At 40.7% G+C, this 18,984-nt stretch overlaps 1 protein-coding gene across 1 annotated transcript in view; it reads left to right on the top strand.

The window, feature by feature from the left end:
- LOC106089444 (synaptotagmin-like protein 5) overlaps positions 1 to 18,984 on the top strand; it is a 94,687-nt gene extending 75,703 nt beyond the window's left edge. Inside the window, exons 2-4 of the mRNA XM_013255294.2 lie at positions 11,235 to 12,639; positions 15,359 to 15,573; positions 15,659 to 18,984. Coding sequence (XP_013110748.2) covers positions 11,235 to 12,639; positions 15,359 to 15,573; positions 15,659 to 15,962 — 1,924 coding nt within the window. The 3' untranslated portion in view covers positions 15,963 to 18,984. The remainder of the gene's footprint in view (positions 1 to 11,234; positions 12,640 to 15,358; positions 15,574 to 15,658) is intronic.

The following is an 18,984-nucleotide window of genomic DNA, read 5'->3' as shown; positions in this document are numbered from 1 at the left end:
CACTGCACTACCTGATATTTTAGTATTAGGGTCTTTGTCCGAGTTGAGGGTGTGTGCGATGAATGCGCATGCGCAACCCTGTGGAACATCGAAACGGTCGCTGGGATGGCGAAAATCTTATGGGGAGATCCAGATCATGAGAAGATGAGCCTATTACTGAATGGAAGTAAGCAGGAGGTCAGTATGGCTTTCGGTATCATAACGGGACACATAGGACTACGAGCTCACTTAGGCAAAATTGGTGCGACAAGTGATAGCATATGTAGGGCATGTGGGGAAGATCCCCCGCAGTTTCTACTTCCTTTTCAGATCTAAAGGAGATAGTCGCAGGAGATGTGTGCGGGAACTTATCCCAATCCACTTTTCATTTGTTCAGACGTGGGACTACTTCGGCAGTATTTTCTCCAAGAATGAAGTCAACAGGTGTTGGAGCATTTCCTATGTCATTACCAGGCTTTCGCGACTAAAAGACACCGGTACTTAGGTGGGGCCACCACACCAGAAATGAACCAACTTAGAGGCGTGTCATGGAAAACAATTAAGGATGTTGTAAATAGCACCGAGATTCTAACTTAGATTTTCTTTTTCGAGGCTCCTTTTTATGTGCTAACACAACAAGCCGATTACTGGCTTAGGTATATGTCATTAGGGGCATGGGACAGATTAATATCCGCACCCTCTTTACAACTTAACCTAATCTTACGTGGGCTTTTCGACATCACTGCCATATTCGGTTCAGATCGGTCTATATATGGATGTAGTTGCCATATATACGGATCTCCCGATTTAAGTTCTCGGGCCTATAAAATGCCCATTTATTTTCCGATTTCGCTGAAATTTGGAGTAGTATAAGATGCTTACATATCCTTCCCGAATATTGTGGAGTTTTGACGATATTTAGATGTATGGGTTGCCCAAAAAGTAATTGCGGATTTTTAATATAGTCGGCGATGACAAATTTTTTCAACGGCTTGTGACTCTGTGATTGCATTCTTTCTTCTGTCAGTTATCAGCTGTTACTTTTAGCTTGCTTTAGAAGAAAAGTGCGCGAAATTTTGTTTACATTTGTTTGTTGGCGTCAATTTTAATATGGAGCCCACAAAGGAGCATTTTCGTCATATTTTACTTTATTATTTCCGTAAAGGAAAAAACGCGGAGCAGGTTGCTAAAAAGTTACGAGATGTGTATGGTGATAAAGCCTTAAAAGGAAGACAGTGTCAAAATTGGTTTCGCAAATTCCGTTCTGGAGATTTTTCACTTAAAGATGAGCCACGTTCAGGTCGGCCAAATGAAGTTGATGATGACCAAATCAAAGCATTAATCGAATTGGATCGTCATGTAACTGAGCGTGAGATAGGAGAGAAGTTAAATATACCAAAATCAACCGTTCATTATCACATGAAAAGTCTTGGACTGGTGAAAAAGCTTGATATTTGGGTACCACATGTATTGAAAGAAATTCATTTAACAAACCGAATCAACGCTTGTGATATGCACCTTAAACGCAATGAATTCGATCCGCTTTTAAAACGAATCATAACTGGAGATGAAAAATGGATTGTTTACAACAACGTTAGTCGAAAACGATCATGGTCCAAGCATGGTGAACCAGCTCAAACCACTTCAAAGGCTGATATCCACCAAAAGAAGGTTATGCTGTCTGTTTGGTGGGATTGGAAGGGTGTGGTATATTTTGAGCTGCTTCCAAGGAACCAAACGATTAATTCGGATGTTTACTGTCAACAATTGGACAAATTGAATACAGCCATCAAGGAGAAGCCACCAGAATTGGTCAATCGTAAAGGTGTCATATTCCACCAGGACAACGTTAGATCGCACACATCTTTGGTCACTCGCCAAAAACTGAGTGTGCTTGGCTGGGAACTTTTGATGCATCCACCATATAGCCCTGACCTTGCACCATCAGACTACCATTTATTTCGATCTTTGCAGAACTCCTTAAATGGTAAAACTTTCGGCAATGATGAGGCTATAAAATCGCACTTGGTTCAGTTTTTTTGCAGATAAAGGCCACAAGTTCTATGAGCGTGGAATACTAAATTTGCCAGGAAGATGGCAAAAGGTTATCGAACAAAATGGCAATTATATATTTGATTAAAGTTCATTCTAAGTTTTATTAAAAATGCATTTACTTTTTTTTAAAAATCCGCAATTACTTTTTGGGCAACCCATAGCTGCTATACAGATCAATATTCTTTTTTACCGTCTTGAACAGAGAATTGTATTAGACCCCTAAGAGTCCGTGCCAAGTTTGGTCAAAAACTAATCATATATCATATATAGCTGCTATGGGTTCATTATGCATTTTTCACCGAATTATGACGAAAGGTGGTTAATATATATTTCTGAGATGCTGGGTATCCTGATCGAATTTAATCCCTTTTTACTTGTTTCATTCTTCGCATGGCCTTCTCTATTTCAAGCCAATGGCTGCTTTAGTGTAAATCATTCTACCACCATAGAAGAGCATGGATTGTGTATCCAAAGTTAATTGTACCCAATGTTACCATAAGGCAAGACAATAAGAATATAGCACTTTAGTTGCTCACTAAATTTATTTATCTTTACAACACACCAACAGCTACTTCAACCACTTTAAGCTTAACACCCTGACCATTCCCAATTTGGCTTTTATTATGTTGCTAACATCCTTGGTGGCAGTAATAAAGAGAAAACCAAAAACAAAAACATCTACAACAAGTAACGCAAGTACATTTTGAGTAGGCCCCTCTTGCTGAGCGCGCAATTTACTGTAATACATATTTGTTTCTGCCGCCTCCTTGCTCCATCGTCTCCGCTGTGGTTTTGGCAAAGTTCAGTGTGTCTGCGAAATGGTAGAATATATGATTTAGGCGCCGCAGTCTGTTTTTCTTTGCGGATAATATTTTTTGGTAAACTTGTACTCAATTTGTTTAATGCCATGGTTGGGGCGGAATTGTGTTTTGTTGTTTAATAGGCTGCATTTATTTATACTGCACAAGAAGGATTTCTTACGCGTTGGTGTATGATCTTAACTAAAGTTTTTTTTTATACCCTCCACCATAGGATGGGGGGTATACTAATTTCGTCATTTTGTTTGTAACACCTCGAAATATGCGTCTGAGACTCCATAAAGTATATATTGGGTTGCCCAAAAAGTAATTGCGGATTTTTCATATAGTCGGCGTTGACAAATTTTTTCACAGCTTTTGACTCTGTAATTGCATTCTTTCTTCTGTCAGTTATCAGCTGTTACTTTTAGCTTGCTTTAGAAAAAAAGTGTAAAAAAATTATATTTGATTAAAGTTCATTCTAAGTTTTATTAAAAATGCATTTACTTTCTTTTAAAAAATCCGCAATTACTTTTTGGGCAACCCAATATTTATACTGCACAAGGAGGATTTCTTAATTAAAGTTTTTTTTATACCCTCCGCCATAGGATGGGGGTATACTAACTTCGTCATTCTGTTTGTAACACCTCGAAATATGCGTCTGAGACCCCATAGAGTATATATTGGGTTGCCCAAAAAGTAATTGTCGGTAATATAGTAGTAATATAGTCGGCGTTGACAAATTTTTTCAACGGCTTGTGACTCTGTAATTGCATTCTGTCTTCTGTCAGTTATCAGCTGTTACTTTTAGCTTGCTTTAGAAAAAAAGTGCGCGAAATTTTGTTTAAATTTATTTTTTTGGCGTCAATTTTAATATGGGTACCCCATGTATTGAAAGAAATTCATTTAACAAACCGAATCAACGCTTGTGATATGCACCTTAAACGCAATGAATTCAATCCGTTTTTAAAACGAATCATAACTGGAGATGAAAATTGGATTGTTTACAACAACGTTAGTCGAAAACGATCATGGTCCAAGCATGGTGAACCAGCTCAAACCACTTCAAAGGCTGATATCCACCAAAAGAAGGTTATGCTGTCTGTTTGGTGGGATTGAAAGGGTGTGGTATATTTTGAGCTGCTTCCAACGAACCAAACGATTAATTCGGATGTTTACTGTCAACAATTGGACAAATTGAATACAGCCATCAAGGAGAAGCGACCAGAGTTGGTCAATCGTAAAGGTGTCATATTCCACCAGGACAACGCTAGACCGCACACATCTTTGGTCACTCGCCAAAAACTGAGTGAGCTTGGCTGGGAACTTTTGATGCATCCACCATATAGCCCTGACCTTGCACCATCAGACTACCATTTATTTCTCTCTTTGCAGAACTCCTTAAATGGTAAAACTTTCGGCAATGATGAGGCTATAAAATCGCACTTGGTTCAGTTTTTTGCAGATAAAGGCCAGAAGTTCTAGGAGCGTGGAATACTAAATTTGCCAGGAAGATGGCAAAAGGTTATCGAACAAAATGGCAATTATATATTTAAAGTTAAAGTTCATTCTAAGTTTTATTAAAAATGCATTTACTTTCTTTTAAAAAATCCGCAATTACTTTTTGGGCAACCCAATATATTCTTGATCGTCATGTCATCTTAAGTCGATCTAGCCATGTCCGTCCGTTTGCCGTCCGTCCGTCTGTCTGTCGAAGGAGTAAAGCTAGCCGCTTGAAATTATGCATAAATACTTCTTATTAGTGTAGGTCGGTAGGTTTTGTAAATGGGCCATATCGGTCCATGTTTTGATATAGCTGCCATATAAACCGATCTTGGGTCTTGACTTCTTGAGCCTATAGAGGGCGCAATTCTTATCCGATTTGAATGAAAATTTGCATGAAGTATTTTGTTATGATATCCAACAACTGTGCTAAGTATGGTTCAAATCGGTCCATAACCTGATATAGCTGTCATATAAACCGATCTTGGGTCTTGACTTCTTGAGCCTCTAGAGTGCGCAATTCTTATCCGATTGGAATGAAATTTTGCAAGGCGTGTTTTGTTATGATATCCAACAACTGTGCCAAGTGTGGTTCAAATCGGTTCATAACCTGATATAGCTGCCATATAAACCGATCTTGGGTCTTGACTTCTTGAGCCTCTAGAGGTCGCAATTCCTATCCGATTTGAATGAATTTTTGCACGAAGTATTTTGTTATGATATCCAACAACTGTGCCAAGTATGGTACAAATCGGTCCATGTTTTGATCTAGCTGCCATATAAACCGATCTTGGGTCTTGACTTCTTGAGCCTATAGAGAGCGCAATTCTTATCCGATTGGAATGAAATTTTGCACGAAGTATTTTGTTATGATATCCAACAACTGTGCCAAGTGTGGTTCGAATCGGTTCATAACCTGATATTGCTGTCATATAAACCGATCTTGGGTCTTGACTTCTTGAGCCTCTAGAGTGTGCAATTCATATCCGATTAGAATAAAATTTTGCACGACATGTTTTGTTATGATATCCAACAACTGTGCCAAGTATGGTTCAAATCGGTCCATAACCTGATATAGCTGTCATATAAACCGATCTTGGGTCTTAACTTCTTGAGCCTCTAGAGGGCGCAATTCTTATCCGATTGGAATGAAATTCTGCAAAGCGTGTTTTGTTATGATATCCAACAACTGTGCTAAGTATGGTTCAAATCGGTCCATAACCTGATATTGCTGTCATATAAACCGATCTTGGGTCTTGACTTCTTGAACCTCTAGAGTACGCAATTCTTATCCGATTGGAATGAAATTTTGCACGACATGTTTTGTTATGATATCCAACAACTGTGCCAAGTATGGTTCAAATCGGTCCATGTTTTGATCTAGCTGCCATATAAACCGATCTTGGGTCTTGACTTCTTGAGCCTATAGAGGGCGCAATTCTTATCCGATTGGAATGAAATTTTGCACGACGTGGTTTGTTATGATATTCAACAACTGTGCCAAGTATGGTTCAAATCGGTCCATAACCTGATATAGCTGCCATATAAACCGATCTTGAGTCTTGACTTCTTGAGCCTCTAGAGGTCGCAATTCCTATCCGATTTGAATGAATTTTTGCACGAAGTATTTTGTTATGATATCCAACAACTGTGTCAAGTATGGTTCAAATCGGTCCATAACCTGATATAGCTGCCATATAAACCGATCTTGGGTCTTGACTTCTTGAGCCTATAGAGGGCGCAATTCATATCCGATTGGAATAAAATTTTGCACGACGTATTTTGTTATGATATCCAACAACTGTGCCAAGTATGGTTCAAATCGGTCCATGTTTTGATCTAGCTGCCATATAAACCGATCTTGGGTCTTGATTTCTTGAGCCTATAAAGGGCGCAATTCTTATCCGATTTGCCTGAAATTTTGAACGACGAATCCTCTCATGACCATCAACATACGTGTTTATTATGGTCTGAATCGGTCTATTGCCTGATACAGCTCCCATATAAATCGATCTCTCTATTTAACTTTTTGAGCCCCCTAAAGGGTGCAATTCTTATTCGAATTGGCTGACATTTTACACAGGTCTCCAACATATAATTTAATTGTGGTCCAAACCGGACCATATCTTGATATCGCTCTAATAGCAGAGCAAATCTTTCCTGTTATTCTTTTTTTGCCTAAGAAGAGATGCCGGGAAAAGAACTCGACAAATGCGATCCATGGTGGAGAGTATATGAGATTCGGCCTGGCCGAACTTAGCACGCTTTAATTGTTTTGAACATCTTTATGATTGAACATCTTTTTCAAAAAACTTTAAAGTTAGGAACAAAATCATGTCAACTATAGCCATAACAGCTTACATCGGGTGAAAGATATATATGGTACCTATATCTTAATCTGAACCAGTTTTGGTGAAATTTTGCGCACATTATAGGACATCAAATAGTACGTCTTGCGTAAACTTTTGTAAAGATAGCAAGAAAATTGTGGCTACAATAACTTAAATTTCTGTTTGTTTCTCTTTAAAGACGAGCTCAATGATCGGAGATATTCTTTGGAAATGGAAGAGGAAAGCCAGAGATCGCAACACACACCAACCACTATGGGACGCGTTTCGTCTTTGGTTAGAAGACTTTTCAACCATACTAGGTGTGATGGCTTCAAAAACCGTGCGTTGGTATGTTGTGTTTGAATCTATGATACAAACACAACATACCACATTAACCACGCTCGACAACCCTGTCTATTAGCTGTACTTTTCCCCAATGCATGTGTATTTGAAAAATTACAGACTTTTTTTCTGCGACAATGGCACATCTTCCGGTAGTACACATGATTCTGTGCATCTGTTGGAAGTTGTATTAATGGCTTCGCGAGATAGTTCATTTCGAATGAAAGAAAGATATTGAAGTTATGTCTAAATCTGAACGGAAAAAAGTAAGGTGGTATATTGAATCTATGATACAAACACAACATACCACATTAACCACGCTCGACAACCCTGTCTATTAGCTGTACTTTTCCCCAATGCATGTGTATTTGAAAAATGACAGACTTTTTTTCTGTGACAATTGCACTTCTTCCGCAGTACACATGATTCTGTGCATCTGTTGGAAGTTGTATTAATGGATTCGCGAGATAGTTCATATCGAATGAAAGAAAGATATGGAAGTTTTGTCTAAATCTGAACTGAACAAAGGTAAGGTTAGGTTGAATGGGTTGCCCAATATAGGTGAATTCACTCGGAGGCCAGCTTGGCCCATTGTGACACCCTAGAAAGAAAGAGAAGAGAATGAATATGTGAAACCTCGGACCTCGGCATTACAGAAACAGGAGGAATAGAATGGAGGAGGCCACCGTAGCGCAGAGGTTAGCATGTCCGCCTATGACGCTGAACGCCAGGGTTCCAATCCTGGCGAGACCATCAGAAAAAATTTTCAGCGATGGTTTTCCCCTCCTAATGCTGGCAACATTTGTGAGGTACTATGCCATGTAAAACTTATCTCCAAAGAGGTGTCGCACTGCGGCACGCCGTTCGGACTCGACTATGAAAAGGAGGCCCCTTATCATTGAGCTTAAACTTGAATCAGACTGCACTAATTGATATGTGCGAAGTTTGCCCCTGTTCCTAAGTGGAATATTAATGGGCAAAATTCGCATTCGGAGGAATGGAGAAACAGAGTGGCGTTGAAACGCCTATCCAAGTAGGTATGAGCCTTCGCCGAAGCTTATGGCACCCTCTGTCGAAAACATCTCGTCCCATTGACAAATCTCAGTAGACCTCCCAGAGATGTGTTCGCTAGATCACCCAGATCGCAGAAGAAACACCTCACCAGAGAGGACAGCTCGGCCATGAACAAAACAAGTGCTTGATTAAATCCTCCCCATCCTCATCGAGACAACTCTTGCAGAAGTCATTGTGTGGTATTCCCATACGCGCAGCCATGCTGCCTATGGCGCAGTGTCCGATTATGACCCCTGTTAAAGTACTCCGCGAACTCTTATGGAACGCCAGTAACTCCTTCGTCCTCTTCTGGTCCATGACAAACCAGAGAGCCCTAGCGGTCAAACAATCATCCGAGGAGTCCCATATTGTCATCCAGATTGCAGAAGAGCCACCTCACCAGAAAGGAGAATCTACGTCCCTGCAGACCCTGACATGAAAACAGCAAGTACTCCATAGTCTTATCCTCCTCAAGACAACTACTGCAAAAATCATTGTGCGGTATTCCCATTCGCTCCTCCATGCGGTCTAAGGCACAGTGTCTGGTTATGATCACTGTTGAGGTGCTCAGCGGCCTCTAATCGAACGCTAGTAACTCCTTCGTCCTCCTTTGGTCGATGGCAGGCCAGAGAGCCCTAGCAACTATCCGTCGAGTCACATATTGCCACCTATGCCGCACTGGTTATCTCTTCTACTATGTTCAGTAGCTTGACAAATGGTACGTAGGCCAAACCGGTGATTAGTTTTCCCGGCGCCATCCGGTTATGATCGCTTTTAAGATACTCAGCGACTTCCTATCGAACGCCAGTAACTTCTTCGTCCTCCTCCGGTCAATGGCAGGCCAGAGAGCCCTAGCGGTCTAGCAACCATAAGCGGAGTCGCATCTTGCCACCTATGCCGCACTGCCTATCTCTTCTACTATGTTCAGTAGCTCGACAAATGGCACGTAGGCAAAACCGGTGACTAGTTCGACCTGGCGCCGTCCGGTTATGATCCCTGTTAAGGTACTCAGCGACCTCGTATCAAACGAACGCCAGTAACTTCTTCGCCCTCCTCCGGTCAATGGCAAGCCAGAGCGTCCTAGCGTTCCAGCAACCATCCGCCGAGTCGCATCTTGCCACCTATGCCGCACTGGCTATCTCTTCTACTATGTTCAGTAGCTCGACAAATGGTACGTAGGCCAAACCGGTGATTAGTTTTCCCGGCGCCGTCCGGTTATGATCCCTGTTAAGGTACTCAGCGACCTCGTATCAAACGAACGCCAGTAACTTCTTCGCCCTCCTCCGGTCAATGGCAAGCCAGAGCGTCCTAGCGTTCCAGCAACCATCCGCCGAGTCGCATCTTGCCACCTATGCCGCACTGGCTATCTATGTTCTACTATGTTCAGTAGCTCGACAAATGGTACGTAGGCCAAACCGGTGATTAGTTTTCCCGGCGCCGTCCGGTTATGATCCCTGTTAAGGTACTCAGCGACCTCTTATCAAACGCCAGTAACTTCTTCGTCCTCCTCCGGTCAATGGCAGGCCAGAGAGCCCTAGCGGTCTGGCAACCATAAGCGGAGTCGCATCTTGCCACCTATAACGCACTGCCTATCTCTTCTACTATGTTCAGTAGCTCGACAAATGGCACGTAGGCAAAACCGGTGACTAGTTCGCCCGGCGCCGTTTGGTTATGATCCCTGTCAAAGTACTCAGCGACCTCCTATCAAACGCCGGTAACTTCTTCGTCCTCCTCCGGTCAATGGCAAGGCAGAACGCCCTAGCGGTCCGGCAACCATACGCCGAGTCGCATCTTGCCACCTATGCCGCGTAGGCAAAACCGGTGACGAGTTCGCCCGGCACAGACGAACTAGCCATGTCTGTCCGTCCGTCTGTCGAAATCACGATAGCGGTCGAACGCATAAAGGTAACCGCTTGCAATTTTTAACAGATGCTTCTTATTGATGGGGGGTCGTTGGGGATTGCAAATGGGCTATATCGGTTCAGATTTGCATATAGCCCCCATATAAACCGATCCCCGGATTTAACTTCTCAAGCCCTTAGAAGCCTCAATTTTCAACCGTTCTGGCCGAAATTTAGAACAAAGACTTGAGTTATGACTTCCAATATCTATGCCAAGTATGCTTCGAATTAGTCTATAAACAGATATGGCGCCCATATAAACCGATCCCCGGATTTAAGTTCTTGAGCCCTAATAAGCCTCTATTTTTATCCGGTTTGGATGAAATTTGAAACAAAGACTTGAGTTATGATTTCCAACAGCGATGCCAAGTATGACGCGATTCGGCCTATAAACAGATATAGCCCCCATATAAACCGATCCACGGATTTAACTTCTCGAGCCCTTAGAAGCCTCCATTTTCGCCTGATTTGGCTAAAATTTGGAACAATGACTTGAGTTATGACTTTCAACATCCATGCCAAGTATGATTCGAAACGGTCTATAAACGGATATAGCCCCCAAAAAAAAATAGGGAAACCCCCTCAAGTTCTCAAAACGCAAAGCCCATCCGGGCTTATGTTTTTCTATTTCATATGTCCTCTAACCACAGGCAAAAACTTTTTTGCGCCAAACAATATTTGTAGCCTCCACAACAAATTTATTAAAAAATGCCGATTTTGAAATCCTCTTTGTCCGAAAAGGGTAATTTGGGGATTTTTGTAAAAAAAAAATCGGACAGAGTTTATTTTATCTGCAAAAATTCAAAAAAGTTATTAAAATATCTTTATTCGTTATTTCTTAAAATTTTCCATTCTTTGCAAGTTCTTCGCAAAATCCCTCTGTAAATGTGCCATGGTGGCGTATGACTATTACTAGTGCTGATTACATTCATCATACGCAGTGGAGCACCAAACATTCACATGTCTGACAAAAGCAGACAAAAATACCACTGATAAGGCAAATGTCTGAGAAAATATTTTGATAAACAACACTGTGATAATGCAGCGAACAATCCCGCTTAATATTTATAGGCTAAATGAATGAGTCCGTCTAATGACGTTGGCTATTTGTTCACTACCACATCACGTTTTCAAGATAAAAAAAACTTTGTATTTCTCTGGGCAAATTCTCGTACGCCCAACAAAAGCGTAGAAGAGGAAAGGAAACAATTCTTATATAAATATTTTTTTTTCATTTGAAATCTTAGATTCATATTTTCCTCCCTTTCTTACAGATTACGTGCCGGCTGGAATAGTTCCCAGGTCCATGAACCCTTGCGACCTGAAGAACAGGCTGCCATTATCTCTGTTATACAACGCAATGAAGAAATCGAAACGGCAGAACGTCAAAGAGTGGGTCGCCTGGTGGATCGTGTGGAGAAAATCAAATCAAGGGCTGTGGAAAAAGGTCCCAATTGTTGTCGTTTATGTGGTGATGCTTTTGGCATTCTCAGAGCTCAACGCATAATTTGTGAAGATTGCAAAAAGTCAGTCTGTCCCAAATGCAGTCTGGACATTAGCATACGTTACCATACTGTCGAAAAATCCAAAGAAATTTGGCTATGTCGCATATGCTCAGAGACCCGAGAAATGTGGAAAAAATCTGGTGCATGGTTTTTCAAAGGTCTTCCCAAATATGAGATACCCACCTCAACAACATCGACACCTACCCGTAGTACAGCCTCAACCTTAGCCACAGAGGCTTTGATGGCTCAACGTAAGGCGCTTAGTTGCCAGACTACTCCAACACGTAATGTGCGCATCAAAAAGCTAACCATAAGAGTAGCAGATTCCAGTAGTTCCGAGGAAGAGGAAAATGCCGAAGGCAAAGATGTGCTGGATGGGGCGGGCAATGCCATGAATCAATTGGTCATTGGCTCGAAGCTTAATACCAACACCAGTCCCACCACCAGCACTGATATCAGCCCCAGCAAACTGCAGCGTGAAGACAGTTTTCGCATGCGTACTTTTGGCTCCATACGCAGTTTTATTGATGGCTCCGCTGCCGGAGGGGAGAGAAAGCTGTCGAATGCCTTTTTCTTCAACAATCGCTCAAGTTGCCGCAATGAGGGTAATGGACAACCAGAATATGATACCATATCCACAGCTTCCACAGTATTGACCTCAGCTTCCCACTCAAACAATCGCAGAGAGAGTAATACCAATTATAGCTCAAATCATAGGCGAAGTTCTGTGTCCTCTTCGTGGTCCATAAGTGATAGTTCTTCGGGCACCTCGGCCACCACAGGCTCCATGTCGGGGGGAGCCAATCACATAAATGCCCATTGCAGAGATCCTTTGCTGGGCTGGTTGGAAGTTTCCATATGTTATAGGGAAAATTATCATGCGCTAGATGCTTGTGTGGTAAGAGCCAGAGATTTGCCACCCATGGATGCGGCGGGTCTAACAGATCCCTATTGTAAGTTGAATATAATAACGGCAGAGGGTACTGCAAAGTATTTACGCTGGTCAAAAACCAAATGTGTGCATAAAACCAGAAATCCAGAATTTAATGATACGCTGCAATTTGTGGGTGTGGAACCCGAGGAGCTGGGTAATGCCTTGTTGTATGTGGCCATATTTGATGAGGATAAATATGGTCATGATTTTTTGGGAGCAGCAAAAATTTGTCTATCAACGGTAAGAAAATGTGAAAGAGGAGGGCTTACAAAAAAAAATTAAATTCTTAATTTTAAGCAGTTGTTTAACAAAACTTCTTAGGAGAGAACATGTAAAAGGGTGTTAAGGAAATCTTAGACTAGATGTTGGAGGTCATAGAAAAAGTAATTAATAACCCTGTCATTAAGCATATTATAAGTCCACTGAAAGATTGCATTTTGCCCATGAACATTCCACTAAGGGACAGAGGCAAACTTCTTACATGCCAGTACGAGTACAGTACGATTCAAGTTTAAGCTCAATGATAAGGGGCCTCATTTTAAGGCCGAGTCCGAACGGCGTGCTACTGTGTGTTGACCTGATTGGAGAGAAGTTTTTACATGGCATATTACCTCACAAAAGTTGCCAGCATTAGGAGGGGAAAATCACCGCTGAGAAATTTTCAAATGATCTCGCCAGGATTCGAACCCAGGGGTTTAGCATCATTTGTGGACATGCTAAACTCTGCGCCAAGGTGTCCATCTCCACCATGTCCATTTGGTGGTGGTTTTTGGATTGGGGTGGCCCCGCTAGGTCTTGACCCCAAAGTTTTGTATAAGTTTCATATTTTACTTTCAATTACCTTGATAATTTTTTGGGCAGGTTTTGGGGGTGGGGCCGTCCCCCAGACACTGGGGGTCAAATTATTATTTCAAATTCGTTCTCTACTCTTAAATACCTTTCATTTGATGCCTATATTGTTCCAATCGGCAAACATGCCCGTTTTGATGGATTTTGGGGTAGGGCGTCCCCCACGGTTATACCAATTTTGTGTTTTTGGATTACCATACAATACAAAATTTCGCTTAAATCGATGCAACCATCTCCGAGATCTGTCGTTTTTGAAAATTGGGGTTAGGGGTAGGGTGCGCCCCCTGGCGGTTATCACAAAATTAAGTCAATCCCATGACAGCCGGTTGTACGTAACGGATTGACCTCTTCATGTGTACAACACAGTGCTACAACAACAACAAAGTGAAGTACCCTATATTAACTAAGGAGCCAAAATTTACTACCCTTGAAAATTTTATGAATCGGTTCAGCCGTTTTTGAGTGTATTCGGCACAAACAAACAAAGCGCAGCACTTTCATTTTCATATAAAGATCTTTATCTAAATATGGACCGATGCGGCCTATTTATAATCGCATCTGACCTACATTCATCAAAATTATTTGTGGAAATTTCGAGTGGCTAGCTAAAATCTTTCCAATGTTGGCGAGCTTTCGAAAGACGGATGGGCGGACAGATGGACGTAACTAAATCGACTTCAATTGTCATGGCTATCCAACGCTCTTTTCCCATTATGAAATCGGTTGATTTTAACGAAGCGAACGAAAACGCAATCCTATTAAGTAACAAAATTAAAATGTAAATCCAAACAAAGAGTCAGCGTCAATTTTTATACCCTCCACCATAGGATGGGGGTGTAATAATTTTGTCATTCTGTTCATCTCAGACCCCATATTCTTGATCGTCATGACATTTTATGTAGATCTACCATAGCCTGATATAGCTGTCATATAAACCGATCTGGGATCTTGACTTCTTGAGCCTCTATAGGGCGCAATTATTATCTAATTTGGGTGAAATTTTGTTCAACAGCTTCTCCTATGACCTTCCACATGCGTGTCAAATATGGTCCGAATCGGCCTATAACCTAATACAGCTCCCCTATGAAACGATCACCTATTTTACCTTTTGAGCTCCTAATGAGCGAATTCTATATTCGATTTGGCTGAAATTTTACACAATGACTTCAACATTCATTTCATTATGGCCCGCATCGGACCATAAATTGATATAGCTCCAATAGCATAACAATTCATTCTTTTATTCCCTTTTTTCCTTTGTTTGCCTCAAAAGAGACACAGTGAAAAGATCTCGACAAATGCGATCCTTGGTATAAAAGATTCGGCCCGGCCGAACTTAGCACCCTTATACTTGTTTTCACAAATATTTTATATGGGAAAACAAAAAACCGCTAACGCTTGCTATAGAGGCCAGCGACATGATAGTCCCATTAGTAATGCTTCAAAAACAGCAATGTCCAGATATAGCTGCCCTATAAAGCAATCTTGGGTCTTGACTACTTGAGTCTCTATAGAGCGCAATTCCTATCCGACTTGGCTGAAATTTGGCATGACGTGTTTCGTTATGACATTTAACAACTGCGCCAAATAGGGTTCAAATCGGTCCATAACCTGATATAGCTGCCATATAAACCGATGTGGAATCTCGACTTCTTGGGCATCTAGAGGTTGTAATTATTATCCGATTTGGCTGAAACGACTTCTCCCATAAACTTCAACATACGTGTCAATTATGGTTTGAAAAGGTCTATAGTGCATACAGTCACATTTTCATTTTTAACATCCCTGTTTTTCAATAAAATGATTTGACGACGACTTCTGACTCTTTGATTGTGTTTAGAATCTTAGTGGAACTTGTTATTTGTGTTTTTGGCTGTTATAAAAACCCGTGATTACTTTCTCTCTATCTCTTTCTCTTTTATCCCCCCTCTCTCTTCCCAATGGTAATGGCAGTTGTGAGTAATTTAGTTTGAAACTTTTCTCATTTAGGAAATTTTCTTAAACTGCTGCTTAATGGTGAGAATTTTTCGACTACTTTCTGTCATTTGGGGGGGAAAGGAATTATGGTTTGACTTGGTGCTTTTGTTTAATATTTATTTTTAACTTACAGGTGCATAATACCAATTTGTATAGAATTTCGGTACCCTTGGGTCCAGAAGATCAATATAGCAATGCAGCAGAAATGTCCCAGGAATGGCCACATGGTAAAATGCTGATATCCTTGTGCTATAATACCAAGAAAAGAGCTTTGACTGTCAATGTTAAACAATGCATTGAATTAATACCCATGGATAATAATGGTTCATCGGATCCCTTTGTGAAAGTGTAAGTATAAAAGAGGGAACTACAAAAACTCTGCTAACATTTAAAATTTTTGAATTTTCTCTCCCTCTCTCTCTCGCCCTTGTAGGCAAATGAAACCCGATTGTCATCGCAATAAGAAATGCAAGACCAGTGTCAAATGGCGAACCTTGAATCCCATCTATAATGAGGAATTCAATTTCGAGGCTGGACCCCATGATCTGAATAAACAATCATTGATTCTCACCGTTTGGGATAAGGATTTGGGCAAAAGTAATGATTTTCTGGGCAGTTTGGTCATAGGCCATAACAGCAAAGGTGAAAGATTGCAGCAGTGGTTGGATTGCATACGTTTGCCAGATCATTATCATGAAAAATGGCATTGTTTGGCTGGTGATAATCCTTTGCATTAGAAAGGGGTTTTTTAAAATTAAAGTAGCAAGTGAGAGAGTCAAAGCAGTGAATTAAATTCCTTTTTATATTGACTATTTAAGTTAAGAAAAGAAGAAAACATATTTGTTAGCATCTGAAAACATCTTCACTCAGATGTCTTGGTTGCAGCATTAATCAAAGCAACCTTTGCAAATAGAGTAACAAAATATGACACAGAGCGCCACAAAGACAAACAACAACAATCACAATGAATGCGTAATTCACAATAACAGTGTTTGCTTTAATTGAGAGTCTTTCATATTTGACACAGTCATCATGGATTAACAATGGATGCGTAATTCACAATAACGGTTTTTGCTTTAATTGAGAGTCGTTCATATGTGACACAGTCATTATGTATTTACTCTCTCACAGTCATTATGTATATGCTCTCTTTTAAGGTGAGAGCTTACATTGAATATGAGAGGCCTATGGGTTTGTATTGGGTTGCCCAAAAAGTAATTGCGGATTTTTTAAAAGAAAGTAAATGCATTTTTAATAAAACTTAGAATGAACTTTAATCAAATATACTTTTTTTACACTTTTTTTCTAAAGCAAGCTAAAAGTAACAGCTGATAACTGACAGAAGAAAGAATGCAATTACAGAGTCACAAGCTGTGAAAAAATTTGTCAACGCCGACTATATGAAAAATCCGCAATTACTTTTTGGGCAACCCAATAGCATTTCATCATTTGTTTAAGTGTGTGCCAATATTCATTGTTAGGGCCCAGAAGTTGTATTGGTAAAAAGAGTAAAAGAGCATGTTACATCCAGATAAAGAGATCACCCAAAAACTTGCAGCAACAACCACGTGGAGAATAGTTGGTTTGGGACACAGAACCTTAAGGGGTTTGTTGTAATGCTTTCTACAGAATAATGGGTAATATTGGACTCCTCATCTTCCACTCAACATTTTTCTCGGTCACACGCACTCTCCCGTTGTCTTCTGCTGGCAAACAAAATACGCGAACGACAAACACACTTTTAATTTTAAAGCTCCTGAATTTTAGCCTGAAGCCCGTTTAGACTGCTCACTAAATCCGGATTTAAGGCTCTCGCCAGCTGATGTCATGGAGGGAAAACAGATGATCAAGGCATTAAATCTGAATTTAAAGAGCAGTCTAAACGGGCTTAAGGCTAACATTCAGGAACTTTAAAATTAATCAGACCAATCTCACCTTATCTCACCAGTACCCAAGACGCTTGTCCCTCTTCTACCGTGCCTCGTTGGAGAATTTCCACTCGCAGAGCATCAGCATTGATTTCGAAGACTGTTCAAAACAACAACTGCCTTGCATGCTATAGAGTTCCCCAAGGCGGGGTGACAACACCGGCACTCTTTAAACCGTTACATATTTCACCCCTCCAAACTGCATAGAGATTGTATCATATGCGGACGACTGTACGTTCATCAAGCGACATCTGCTCGAGGATGTCAAATGTGAACATCTTTACGAAAAGTAAACAGGCCATAGGAGCAATAACAACCAGGACGGTCATGTCATATTCATACCACTGGCCGGCTGTTCTCAAGGCCCCTTAGGTCCTCCCCGGGTCCAATTTTTAGACATGTTTTTGCACCACTTCCACTTCCCCCCAAGGGGATTATGAGAGAGAAGAGATTATGGCTCCTAGGGGAACCAGGAGCCTCTGCTCCATAAACACAACTCACTGCTACAACAACAAACAAAAAAACTGTCATGTTCATACCGTAAAACTGGCCAGCTGTTCTCAAGACCCCTTAGGTCTTTCCCGGGCCCAATTTTTAGACATGTTTTTGCATAATCTATTCGATACCCATATTTCGTAGGCTGGACCACTCCCCCCTCCCCAAAGGGGAGATTATGGCCCATAAGCGGACCAGGAGCCTTTGCCCCAAAAACGGATTTCATATTCGTGTTCCTGGGATCAACATTATAGGGGGTGCAAACATTAAAAAAAATTCGGGAGTGAGCCCTGTAAAATGCATTTTTTCCGACCACAACACACTCCTACAACAACAGCTACAACAACAAACAAAGAATTGTCATCTTACCACTTAGGTCCTTCCCGGGTCCAATTTTTAGACATGTTTTTTTATAACCTATTCGATACCCATATTTTCTAGGCCCATAAGGGGACCAGCCTTGTCCCAAAAACGGATTTCATATTCGTGTTCCTGGGTTCAACATTAGAGGGGGTGCAAACATTGAAAAAATCGAGAGTGAGCCCTGTAAAATGCATTTTTTCCGAACACAACACACTGCTACAACAACAACAAACAAAGAATTGTCATCTTCATACCGTAAAACTGGCCGGCTGTTTTAGCTGTTCGCGTGAGACCTACATTTTAAATCCACCTTGGGGACCATCAAAGACAAGACAAAGTAGTACCCGCAAATGGCTTTGATTTTGCAACAAAAGGTTTTTTTTTGATAGCGAGATAAGTGTGCCGTACTTTTATTCTTCCTTCTTCTGTCTCATTGGATAATTTTTAGGGCTTTAATGTTTGCACTTCTTAAATATAAAAATGTAGGCCGGTATTTACAAACTTAACGTAGATTTGAAATAGGTTTATTTGACACAACTGTCATATAGAACTGTCAAATAAACCTACTTAAAAACTTCATTAAGTCTTGTGAATAAGGCCGTTAAAATCTGAAACTCCCCAACTAGTCATTGCAAAATCCTTTGTGTCTTTTAATCTGAACAATTTTGTTACTCTATTTTTTCTATTATAAACAGTAAGCTTTAGAATTTATAAAGCTTTTTCTACTCTCTCTCTCTCTCTCTCTCTCGCTTTCGCTCTCGCCCCATGCAGTTTATAAACAACAAGCTTTCATAGAAAACCCCACAACAAAAGAAAATCTCCGATCATGGAGCTCGTCTCTAAAAAGAAACACACAAAAAGCCAATTTTATTGAAGCATTTAGCAATCAAAATAACAAGAATGTCTATGTTCTCCTTTTTTTTACTTGCATACATTCTTGCATAAAAATATACATTCATATACATACATACAT

This window comes from Stomoxys calcitrans, chromosome 4 (genome assembly GCF_963082655.1).
Source record: "Stomoxys calcitrans chromosome 4, idStoCalc2.1, whole genome shotgun sequence".
In the NCBI taxonomy this organism is placed as follows: Eukaryota; Metazoa; Arthropoda; class Insecta; order Diptera; family Muscidae; genus Stomoxys; species Stomoxys calcitrans.
Note: the sequence above shows the minus strand (reverse complement) of the source record. Positions and strands in the feature narration are given on the sequence as shown.